The 12,858-nt window shown below is 44.9% G+C and overlaps 1 protein-coding gene across 3 annotated transcripts in view; it reads left to right on the top strand.

Annotated features, from left to right (window-relative positions):
- The window catches only part of ICAM3 (intercellular adhesion molecule 3), a 124,620-nt gene that overhangs the window by 102,694 nt on the left and 9,068 nt on the right, over positions 1-12,858 (top strand). For all 3 annotated transcript variants that reach the window (XR_013270402.1, XM_077470201.1, XM_077470200.1), the window contains one exon: positions 4,893-5,168. Coding sequence is in view for 2 of the 3 variants with exons in the window: in XM_077470201.1 (XP_077326327.1) it covers positions 4,893-5,168 (276 nt within the window). In the remaining variant the exon portion in view is untranslated. The remainder of the gene's footprint in view (positions 1-4,892; positions 5,169-12,858) is intronic.

Genomic DNA, 12,858 nt, shown 5'->3' with positions numbered 1-12,858 from the left:
ATCCTACGGGTTGAAATAATGTTCTTAAGGCTGGTTCACACTGGATGCAGTCCAATGCGTTTTTATTAGAGTCAAGAATGCATGAACAGTGTTTACCATGGATTCCAATGGCCTACATCACACCGTTGCTGTGTGTTCCAGTACAGTCAACTAAAGGAGAACATGTTGCATTTTCTCTCTATGGAACGTATTTATAACATGGCAAACGCATTAAAAAAGCATCTGAACACCTCAAAAGTGTGCATGCAGAAAAACCTCTTCAACTCTGGTGAACTGGCATGCAGATTTGCAGAAAATTTATACTATGGCAGGTTTTTGTCTGTGGACTAGCGACAGTGCTGTGATGTATAAAGCATTAAGACTGGCCTTTAATTCAAGTGGAACCTGCAGGAGTGGACATGGTTCAGGAGGACTTGAACCTGGCTGCTGACTTTTGGCTGAGGCTTCAATAGACCTAGTTCTAGGGCTGGCGCATTCAGTCACAGCCATGAGAGCTTTGAGTTGCGCCACTGGAGGGCGCATGATGCTTCCACACAAGCCCCTTGTACCATTCTCCATAATTCCCTTTGCAACATTCTCCATAAATAATAGGAGGTTGTTGTTTGGCAAAGCGCTAGATCAGCCTTTCTCAAGCTTTTCAACACAGAGGAACCCCTCAAATAGTTCTCTGGTCTCGGGGAACCCCTGCTAAAAATGAGGAATCTATAACTCAGGATACATTAGTGTACGATGTGAGTGCCCGGCGGTCTTGATCACCCCCGCGATCGCTCGGGGGAAAAACCCGGAGAAACAGGAGCTGTGTGTGTAAACACACAGTTTCCGGTTCTCAGAGGAGTGAACTGACAGATTGTCTGTTCATACAGATTAGTTTCCCTGCACGGTCCCATCCCCCTTCAGTTAGAACACGTATTAGGACACACATTAACCCCTTCACTGCCAGTGACCTTTTTACAGTAATCAATGCAATTTTAATTGCACTGATCGCTGTAATAATGCCAAAAATGTGTCAAAACTGTCAGATGTGTCCGCCATAATGTTGCAGTCACGATAAAAATCGCTGATCGCCGCCATTACTAGTAAAAAAAAAATATTAATAAAAATGCCATAAAACTATCCCCTATTTTGTAGATGCTAGAACTTTTGCGCAAACCAATCAATATATGCTTATTGCGATTTTTTTTTTTTTTTTTACAAAAAATATGTAGAAGAATACGTATCAGCATAAACTGAGGAAAAAAAATGTTTTTATATATATTTTTTGGGGATATTTATTATAGCAAAAAGTAAAAAATAATGTGTTTTTTTCAAAATTGTTGCTTTTTTTTGTTTATAGCGCAAAAAATAAATGGTCAGTTAAAGCAACGCAGTGCCGAATCGCAAAAAGTGGTCTGGTCTTTGACCAGCCAAATGGTCTGGGGCTTAAGCGGTTAAATGGGTTGGTTGAATGTGGTAGGGTTGTGTTGCAATATTGTACACCAAAACGCTTTTGGAAAGTACCTATTTAGTCAGAAATTTCTTGCAAAATGTTCCTCCCATTTGTCCTTGTTTCAATAAAAAAAAAAAAAAAGTTAGCAGCTACAAATACTGCAGCTGCTGACTTTTAATAATCGGACACTTACCTGTCCCAGGGTTCAGCGAAGTGGGGGAATGAAGTCCCGCTCCTCTCCCCCTCCTCTTTGCGGCGCCAGCATTGTCACTGTGGGCGCCTTCTCAGTCGGGCACGCACTGCACATGTGCAGGCCGTGCTGCGTGCTGTGACTGGCCGGGCAATCATCTGGGTCCTGTGATGTGTCCCAGATGATTTCCGAGAGGTAGGGGGGAGAGGTGATCTTCCTTCCGGTGCAGCGGTGCCCTGGGAGCAAGTGGGAGCTGGAACCCTCTAAAAAGAGAGTTTCCACTATCTCCCCCCCCCCCAAAAAATGACATGCCAAATGTGGCATGTCAGGAGGTCACCTTCCCTTAAAGCAGAAGTTCCATTTTAGGGTTGAACTCTGCTTTAAAGTGAAACTAAACTGGTTTAAAAAGAAAAAAAAATATATTCAAGTATGTATTCTCTTCCAAAACTCCTAATAATGTTTATTTTTAAGTGGTGTAATCCAACTTCCTGTATGTAGCAACATAGCCACCATTTTTTGCTCTCTCCCGAGATGCAACGTGGCCCCCCTCTCTTACTCGCTCCAGGCAACGTGGCCCCCCTCTCTTACTCGCTCCAGAGATGCAACATGGCCACCCTTTCCTGCTTGCACTCGAGATGTAACATAGCCACCATTTCTTGCTCGCTTCCGAGATGTAACATAGCCACCCTTTCCTGCTTGCACTCGAGATGTAACATAGCCACCATTTCTTGCTCGCTTCTGAGATGTAACATTGCCACCCTTTCTTTTCTCACACTCGAGATGCAACACAGCCACCATTTCTTGCTCACTCCCGAGATGCAACGTGGCCACCCTCTCTTACTCGCTCCAGAGATGGAACATAGCCACCCTCTCTTACTCATTCCAGAGATGGAACGTAGCCACCCTCTCTTACTCGCTCCAGAGATGGAACGTAGCCACCCTCTCTTACTCGCTCCAGAAATGCAACATTACCACCCTTTTTTGCTCACACTCAAGATGTAACATAGCCACCATTTCTTGCTCACTTCTGAGATGCAACATAGCCACAATTTCTTTCTCTCTCCCGAATTGGACTGGGGACTATGGATTATGCACTATGATATGTGTAGTGTGCATAGAGCAGTGCACATGACCACAAATAACGTGTTCTTCTTGCTCCTAATGGAGGTGGAGGGGGGGGGGGGGGTTCAGGAGATGATGGAGGATGTTAAAAGGAGGCAGCCACTCACAGCATCACGGCCATGGCATAAATGAAACAGCATGTCGTGTTGCCACTGCCAAATGCAGCTAATGCAGTTCTATGTGGTCACAACCACATGCAATGCAAGTGCATAGTTGCCAACTGTCCTAAATTTCCCAGGACATTCCCGGGATTAGGACCCTTGTCCCGAATTAATTTTGTCCCGGGAAATGTCCCAGGAAATTTGGTTTGTCCTGTTAATTGTTAATTAATTCTCCGCCGGCTGCCATTTTAAAGAAGACCAGAAGCTGGTCTACAATAGAGATGCTGTGGCGCCGCCCACCCCCCGCTGCCAGTGTCTATGGAAGGTGGGCGGCCCCGCAGTTCAAACAGAAAGGTGCGGCAACGATGGCGTCTGGAGGATCTGTCGGGGGCCAGTCTCAGTCTGGAGGATGCCAGAGGGGGCCAGTCTCAGTCTGGAGGATGTCAGAGGTGGCCAGTCTGGAAGATGTCAGAGGGGGCCAGTCTGGAGGATGTCAGAGGGGGCCAGTCTCAGTCTGGAGGATGTCAGAGGGGGCCAGTCTGGAAGATGTCAGAGGGGGCCAGTCTGGAGGATGTCAGAGGGGGCCAGTCTGGAGGATGTCAGAGGTGGCCAGTCTCAGTCTGGAGGATGTCAGAGGGGGCCAGTCTCAGTCTGGAGGATGTCAGAGGGGGCCAGTCTGGGGGATGTCAGAGGGGGCCAGTCTGGAGGATGTCAGAGGGGGCCAGTCTGGGGGATGTCAGAGGGGGCCAGTCTGGAGGATGTCAGAGGGGGCCAGTCTGGAAGATGTCAGAGGGGGCCAGTCTGGAGGATGTCAGAGGGGGCCAGTCTGGAGGATGTCAGAGGGGGCCAGTCTTGAGGATGTCAGAGGGGGCCAGTCTGGAGGATGTCAGAGGGGGCCAGTCTGGATGTTAGAGGGGCACCAGATGTTGAGGACTGATGGGGACACCAGATGTAAGGAGGGGCTCTGCTGATGGAGACGCAGATGTGAGGAAGGCTGCTCTGATGGGGCACCTGATGGCATCTGGTGGCAGGCAACGTTGCTAGTGATGCTCTCATGGCTCCCACTGATTCTGCATTATGGTGAGTTGAATGATTTCATTTTATATTACAATGTTATAATAGAAATAATGCGCTTCAATCATCCTGACACCATAACAATCATGGCGCCGGGATGATTGAAGCACTAACACCAGGTATTTGGAGTATCTTTATCTGCTGATTGTTAAACTCTGGAAAACACATATTGCTATTGTGGTGTAGGATCGGGGGCTGCTGTCTGTCCATCCCTCCCCCCCTTTCCCTCTCCATCCCTCCCCCCCCCTTTCCCTCTCCATCCCGCATTCATCTCAGACTTAACCACACCCATTCTAGCCACGGCCATGTAAGCCACGCCCACTATTTAACGTAAACCACACCCATATTTTGCGCGCCACATTTTTGCAGTTTCCTATGCCACGCCTATATCCGCATGCCCCGTCCCCTAATTATAATACACCTCCGCCTACTGCCAATAAATGTCCCGATTTTTTTTTTTTTACTATGTTGGCAACAATGCAAGTGACTGCAGCATGGTAGTGTGGCATTTATAGGGTTAATTAGGTGGTGAAGAGGTGACATATTGCCTCTTCACTGCCTGCCAAAGCCTCTGAAAAGAAATCTGAGTGTGGATCATTTTTTTAGAGGTGCATGCACCGAGAACCCATTTCATGAAAAATGGCAAAGACAGGAAATGACACTTCCAGGATGTGGTCAGATTACTACTAAAGTTACAAAACTCACAACATTGGAAATAAACTATTTAAATCAAGTGGGGAAACCTGCATGTGCTTATTGTCCTATACAGCCACAAGGTTTTAATTCAAAAAGCCAGGTCTGGTAACAGCGGTCACAGGAAATTATTTACCTTTTCTATGACAGCTGCTAGATCTGGTTTTCCGGGTTGTAAGGTTGGTAAACAGCCGGCCTCATCACCTTCAAACAAAGACATTCATTTAATCATTTCATTATAGTTCTTTATGTCTTAAATTTATTTTCTATTATTTTATTTCCTCAGCTCAGCCAGATACTCCATTGGTCATGGTCTTACCCCGCGAGACTGTTAAAGAAGGCGAGTCCCTAAACCTAACTTGTCGCTCTGATGGATTCCCAGAACCCAAGTACTTCTGGATCATTCCTTCCAAAGATCGTGTGTCTTTCTCTGCGGATAAAAGTGAAATCTTCATAAGAAAAACAACTTCTGCTCACAATGGAACCTATGCATGTGAAGCTCAAAACACACATGGGAAAGTTCGTAATCAAGTGGTCGTAAGGATTATTGGACAAGCCAACGGTGAGCAAAAAATCCAATTATGACACTTGTAGCTCTCTGTAGAGAGCGAGTTGAATTTAACAGCTTATCATAGCTAGTCTTGGAACATCAGTAAGACTTGGCTGCAGTTATTTATGCTTCTTGTAATTGCTGTAGAGCACAAAAAATTGTCATTATAATTTGTCCACTTCCTGTTTATTGTCTGGTAAAAAGCCTAGGCTGATGACATCATGCACAGCTCTCTCTCTCTCTTGTGAGAGTTTGCCAGGAAGGGAGGGGGGTGAGTCATAAAAGGGCCAATGAGAGCTGCAAAGCCGGAGGTGTACCTCTGTGTGTCTGTATAAACCCAGGAAGTGAACTTGCAGCAGCTTCAGCTGCCCACAGATAAAATGGATGCGGCCAGACTCAGTAGAGGGAGATTTCTGCAGCATATTTGGCAAGTACAAAGTCACAGTACAGTGATAACTTGGATTATGAGCATAATTCATTCCAGAAGAATGCTTCTAATCCAAAGCACTTGTATATCAAAGCGAGTTTCCCCATAAAAGTCAATCGAAACTCAGATAATTTTTTCCACAGTGACTTCTATTGTATGCAGTACCGCATATGGCCAGAGGTGGGGCGCCGGAAACACTCAGAAACCGCTCAGATGCACTCGGAAACACTCTGGCTCAGAGTGCATCCGAGCAGCTCTGAGTGTCACCGTCACCCCTGCACCTCTGGCCAAATGCGGTACTGCACAGCGTAGAGGCTTGAATCTTGCTTGTTTTGCAAGACAAACACTCGCAGACAGAGCCAGAATTTTTTATTAATAATAGCTCGTATTACAAAACGCTCGTTAACCATGTTACTTGCAATCTGTGGTATTACCGTATATATAAAATAATATGCAAAGTGGTTGGAGGGAAGCTTCAGAATAACAAATATGTTTTTATTACAAATTATGTGAGCAGACTGCAGTTGAATGTATCTTTTTTTTTTTTTTTAGGCTTGTCTTAGTTTAATTTACTGCAGTTAGCAAAAGGGTTTCTTTATGGCTTCAGAGGTTGCAGTTGGCACTGGCCATGACTCATTAACCACCTTCAGACCGGACCATTTTGCTGGTAAATGACCAGAGGTCTTTTTACACTTTGGCACTGCGCTGCTTTAACTGGTAATTGCGCGGTCATGCAATGTTGTACCCAAACAAAATTTGTGTCCTTTTCTTCCCACAAATAGAGCTTTCTTTTGATGGTATTTGATTGCCTCTGCGATTTTTATTTTTTGCGATATAAACGTAAAAAGACCGCAAATTTTGAAAAAAAATGATATTTTCTACTTTTTGTTATTAGAAAAATCCAATAAACTAAATTTTAGTCATACATTTAGGCCAAAATGTATTCAGCCACATGTCTTTGGTAAAAAAAAAGTCAATAATTGTATATTTATTGGTTTGCGCAAAAGTTGTCACATCTACAAACTAAGGTACGTTTTCTGGAATTTACGCAGCTTTTAGTTTACGAATGCCTATCTCATTTCTTGAGGTGCTAAATTGGCAGGGCAGTACAAAACCCCCCCAAATGACCCCATTTTGGAAAGTAGACCCCATAAGGAAATTGATAAGAGGCATGTTGAGCCCATTGAATATTTTATTTTTTTGCCTCAAGCGATTGAATAATGACAAAAAAAATATATATTTTTTTTTTTACACAAAGTTGTCACTAAATGATATATTGCTCACACATGCTATGGGCATATGTGAAATGACACCCCAAAATAAATTCTGCTGCTTCTCCTGAGTACGGGGATACCACATATGTGGGACTTTTTGGGAGCCTAGCCGCGTACGGGGCCCCGAAAACCAAGCACCGCCTTCAGGCTTTCTAAGGGCGTAAATTTTTGAGTTCACTTCTCACTACCTATTACAGTTTTGAAGGCCATAAAATGCCAAGATGGCACAAAACCCCCACAAATGACCCCATTTTAGAAAGTAGACACCCCAAGCTATTTGCTGAGAGGCATGTTGAGTCCATGGAATATTTTATATTTTGCCACAAGTTGGGGGAAAATTACAAACTTTTTTTTTTTTTTTTTTCACAAAGTTGTCACTAAATGATATATTGCTCACGCATGCCATGGGCATATGTGAAATAAAACCCCAAAATAAATTCTGCTGCTTCTCCTGAGTACGGGGATACCACATATGTGGGACTTTTTGGGAGCCTAGCCGCATACGGGGCCCCGAAAACCAAGCACCGCCTTCAGGCTTTCTAAGGGCGTTACAGTTTTGAAGGCCATAAAATGCCAAGATGGCACAAACCCCCCCCAAATGACCCCATTTTGGAAAGTAGACACCCCTAAATTTAGGGGTACACTAGTGAGACTAGGTAATAAATGGCGGGTGCCCTGAAACTATAAAAAAATAACTAACCAACCAGCGTCACCTGTAACAGTTATATGGTGATCACTGGTGAAAGGGTTAACTAGGGGGCAATCAGGGGGCTTTATGCGGTAGTATATGGGGGTCCCATGCGATCCGATTCTGCTGCGGACCAAAAAAAGGGTCCCGTGCGAGTTTGCGGCGGGTGCGGCGGGTGCGACACGAATTCAGCCATACTATCTGTATAGCTGAACTCGAATCGCACAGAGATCGGATGTGATTTGCACTGCAGTGCGGTGCGAATCACATCCGTTCTCATAAACCGCTGCAATGTGAACCCAGCCTTAGTGACACTGGCGACGGGGGGTGATCACGGGGTTAAACCTTTATTGTGGGGGTTAGGGGGTACCTTAGAACTAAAGGGGGCTAACCCTAACTGCCCTAACAGTTATTAGTCACAAATGACACCCGCCGGGTGATCAGGGGGTTAAACCTTTATTAGGTAATAAATGGCGGGTGCCCTGAAACTATAAAAAAATAACTAACCAACCAGCGTCACCTGTAACAGTTATATGGGGATCACTGGTGAAAGGGTTAACTAGGGGGCAATCAGGGGGCTTTATGCGGTAGTATATGGGGGTCCCTGGCGCTATAAAAAGCTGCGGCGAACCTAAATACCTACCTGCCTAACTAGCGTCACCTGTGACACTAATACGGCGATCAGAAAAATGATCGCTTATTAGGCTGGGTTCACACTGGAGCGATGCGGAAACGCCACGAATCCGCGGCGGGTTCCCGCATCGCATGCCTCCCGGCGGCAGTTCACACTGCCCTATGCGAACTGCTGGGAGTGTCAGTGAAATGTTACTGACACCCCCAGATCAGTTCGCATATCGCAGTGCGATCTGCAAACTCGGATCGCATGGTGTGAACACCCATGCGATCCGATTCTGCTGCGGGCCAAAAAAAGGGTCCCGTGCGAATTTGCGGCGGGTGCGGCGGGTGTGGCGGGTGCGGCGAATGGCTGAACTCGAATCGCACAGAGATCGGATGTGATTTGCACTGCAGTGCGGTGCGAATCACATTCGTTCTCATAAACCGCTGCAATGTGAACCCAGCCTTAGTGACACTGGCGACGGGGGGTGATCACGGGGTTAAACCTTTATTGGGGGGGTTAGGGGGGTACATTAGAACTAAAGGGGGCTAACCCTAACTGCCCTAACAGTTATTACAGTCACAAATGACACCAATGCAAAAAAAAAAAATTACATTGGTGTCACTGTGACTGGGGGGCAGGGGTAATTGGGGGGGTGATCGGGGGGTAAAGGGGGGGTGTGAGTGTGCCTGGCATGTTCTACTGTGTGTGTAGAGTGTTGGTGCAACTCACCGATCCGCTCTCCTCCGTGTCGGAACGAAAAATATCGACACGGAGGAGAGAATACATCACTTCCTCTCCTGTGTTTACATTACAGGAGAGGAAGTGATGTCACGGGGGATTTCTATTCGTCGGGAGCGATCGCGAGGGGGTGGCCATGAATGAATGGCCGCCCCCTCGTCCCGGATCGCTCCCGGACGAAAACCGACCGCCGCAGGCACCGGGCGGGGGCCCGATCGGGCCCCCGACCCGCGGGAAGGCAGGGACGTACATGTACGCCAATATGCCTGCCCGTGCCATGCTGTCGACGTACATCGTCGTGCGGCGGTCGGCAACTGGTTAAGGAAGAGATGATAACAGATGCAAAAGAGTAGTCTTCAGAATCATTGCTAGTCAAAGCTCTGCCTGGCTTTCTATGTGCAGTACTTCTTTTTGACCTCCGAAAAGTCTACCCCCCTTCATGACCAGGCCATTTTTTGCGACACGGCACTGAGTTACTTTAACTGCCAATTGTGCAGTCATGCGACGCTGTACCCAAATAAAATGTATGTCCCCTTTTCCTCACAAATAGAGCTTTCCTTTGGTGGTATTTGATCACCTCTGCGTTTTGTGCTATAAACAAAGAAAAGGCCAACAATTAAAAAAATAAAAAATTATATATATACATACAGTATCTCACAAAGGTAAGTACACCCCTCACATTTTTGTAAATATTTTATTCTATCTTTTCATGTTACAACACTGAAGAGATGACACTTTGCTACAATATAAAGTAGTGAGTGTGCAGCTTGTATAACAGTGTAAATTTGATGTCCCCTCAAAATAACTCAACACACAGCCATTAATGTCTAAACCACTGGCAACAAAAGAGCCCAAAGTGTCAATATTTTGAGTGGCCACCATTATTTTCCCGCACTGCCTTAACCCTCTTGGGCATGGAGTTCACCAGAGCTTCACAGGTTGCCACTGAAGTGCTCCTCCACTCCTCCATGACAACATCACAGAGCTGGTGGATGTTAGAGACCTTGCGCTCCCACCTTCCGTTTGAGGATGCCCCACAGATGCTAAATAGGGTTTAGGTCTGGAGACATGCTTGGCCAGTCCATCACCTTTACGTTCACCTTCTTTTGCAAGGCAGTGGTTGTCTTAGAGTTGTGTTTGGGGTCATTATCATGTTGGAATACTGCCCTGCGGCCCAGTCTCCGAAGGGAGGGGATCATGCTCTTCTTCAGTATGTCACAGTACATGTTGGCATTCATGGTTCCCTCAATGAACTGTAGCTCCCCAGTGCCGGCAGCAATCATGCAGCCCGAGACCATGACATCCCCACCACCATGCTTGACTGTAGGCAAGACACACTTGTCTTTGTACTCCTCACCTGGCTGCCACCACACACACTTGACACCATCTGAATCAAATATGTTTATATTGGTCTCATCAGACCATAGAAAATGGTTCCGGTAATCCTTAGTCTGCTTGTCTATGGCAAACTTGTGGGCTTTCTTGTGCATCACCTTTAGAAGAGGATTCCTTCTGGGATGACATCCATGCACACCAATTTGATGCCACCTCCACCCCTTCAAGCTCTGCAGTAATGCTGGCAGCACTCATACGTCTATTTCCCAAAGACAACCTCTGGGTATGACGCCCTAGCATCCGCACTCAACTTCTTTGCTTGACCATAGCGAGGAACCTGTCCTGTTAAACCGCTGTATGGTCTTGGCCACCATGTTGCAGCTCAGTTTCAGGGTTTTGGCAATCTTCTTATAGCCTAGGCCATCTTTATGTAGCGCAACAATTCTTTTTTTCAGATCCTCAGAGAGTTCTTTGCCATGAGGTGCCATGTTGAACTTCCAGTGACCAGTATGAGAGAGTGAGAGCAATAACACCAAATTTAACACACCTGCTCCCCATTCACACCTGAGAACTTATAACACTAACGAGTCACCGGGGAGGGAAAATGGCTTATTGGGCCCAGTTTGGACATTTTCACTTAGGGGTGTACTCACTTTTGTTGCCAGCGGTTTAGACATTAATGGCTGTGTGTTGAGTTATTTTTAGGGGACAGCAAATGTACTCTGTTATACAAGCTGTACACTCACTACTTTACATTGTAGCAAAGTGTCATTTCTTCAGTGTTGTTACATGTATAATAAAATATTTACAAAAATGTGAGCTGTACTCACTTTTGTGAGAAACTGTGTGTGTGTGTGTGTATATATATATATATAGTGCCTTGCGAAAGTATTCGGCCCCCTTGAACTTTTCAACCTTTTGCCACATTTCAGACTTCAAACATAAAGATATCAAATTTTTATTTTTTGTGAAGAATCACCAACAAGTGGGACACAATTGTGAAGTGGAACGAAATCTATTGGATTTTTGAAACTTTTTTAACAAAAAAAAAAATGAAAAGTGGGGCGTGAAAAATTATTCGGCCCCCTTGCGTTAATACTTTGTAGAGCCACCTTTTGCTGCTTCATCCAGAATGGTCCTGTATTTGGCTGCATCCATCTTCCCCTCAATTTTAACCATCTTCCCTGTCCCTGCTGAAGAAAAGCAGGCCCAAACCATGATGCTGCCACCACCACGTTTGACAGTGGGGATGGTGTGTTGAGGGTGATGAGCTGTGTTGCTTTTACGCCAAACATATCGTTTTGCATTGTGGGAAAAAAGTTCGATTTTGGTTTCATCTGACCAGAGCACCTTCTTCCACATGTTTTATGTGTCTCCCAGGTGGCTTGTGGCAAACTTTAGACGAGACTTTTTATAGATATCTTTGAGAAATGACTTTCTTCTTGCCACTCTTCCATAAAGGCCAGATTTGTGCAGTGTACGACTGATTGTTGTCCTATGGACAGACTCTCCCACCTCAGCTGCAGTTCTCTGCAGTTCATCCAGAGTGATCATGGGCCTCTTGGCTGCCTCTCTGATCAGTCTTCTCCTTGTCTGAGCTGAAAGTTTAGAGGGACGGCCAGGTCTTGGTAGATTTGCAGTGGTCTGATACTCCTTCCATTTCAAAATGATCATTTGCACAGTGCTCCTTGGGATGTTTAAAGCTTGGGAAATCTTTTTGTATCCAAATGCGGCTTTAAACTTCTCCACAACAGTATTACGGACCTGCCTGGTGTGTTCCTTGGTCTTCATGATGCTCTCTGCGCTTTCAACAGAACCCTGAGACTATCACAGAGCAGGTGCATTTATACAGAGACTTGATTACACACAGGTGGATTCTATTTATCACCATCAGTCATTTAGGACAACATTGGATCATTCAGAGATCCTCACTGAACTTCTGGAGTGAGTTTGCTGCACTGAAAGTAAAGGGGCCAAATAATTTTGCACGCACCACTTTTCAGTTTTTTATTTGCTAAAAAAGTTTAAAATATCCAATAGATTTCATTCCACTTCACAATTGTGTCCCACTTGTTGGTGATTCTTCACAAAAAATTAAAATTTGATATCTTTATGTTTGAAGCCTGAAATGTGGCAAAAGGTTGAAAAGTTCAAGGGGGCCGAATACTTTCGCAAAGGCACTGTATATATATATATATATATATATATATATATATATATATATATATATAAATTTTACTTTCTGTTGTAAAACATATCCAATAAGAAAATGTAAAAAATCAAATTTCGTCATCAATTAAGGTCAATTATGTATTCTGCTACAAATTTTGGTTAAAAAAAAATCTCAATACGTTTATATTGATTGGTTTGTGCAAAAGTTATAGTGTCTACAAACTATGGGATATTTTTATTTATTTTTATTTTTTTAATGGTAAAGTAATGGTGGCGATCAGCGACTTATAGTGGGACTGCGATATTACGGCGAACATTCTGACACTAACTGGCACTTTTGAGAATTTTGGGAGACCAGTGACACTAATACAGTAATCAGTGCTAAAAAAAAATGCCCTGTCACTGTACTAATGACGCTGGCTGGGAAGGGGGTTAACATCAGGAGTGAT

This window comes from Lithobates pipiens, unplaced genomic scaffold (genome assembly GCF_037356315.1).
Source record: "Lithobates pipiens isolate NorthernLeopardFrog02 unplaced genomic scaffold, aLitPip1_a1.2 Scaffold_8, whole genome shotgun sequence".
NCBI classification, from domain to species: Eukaryota; Metazoa; Chordata; class Amphibia; order Anura; family Ranidae; genus Lithobates; species Lithobates pipiens.
The sequence above is the reverse complement of the archived record's forward strand: the minus strand, read 5'-3'. Positions and strand labels throughout refer to the sequence as shown.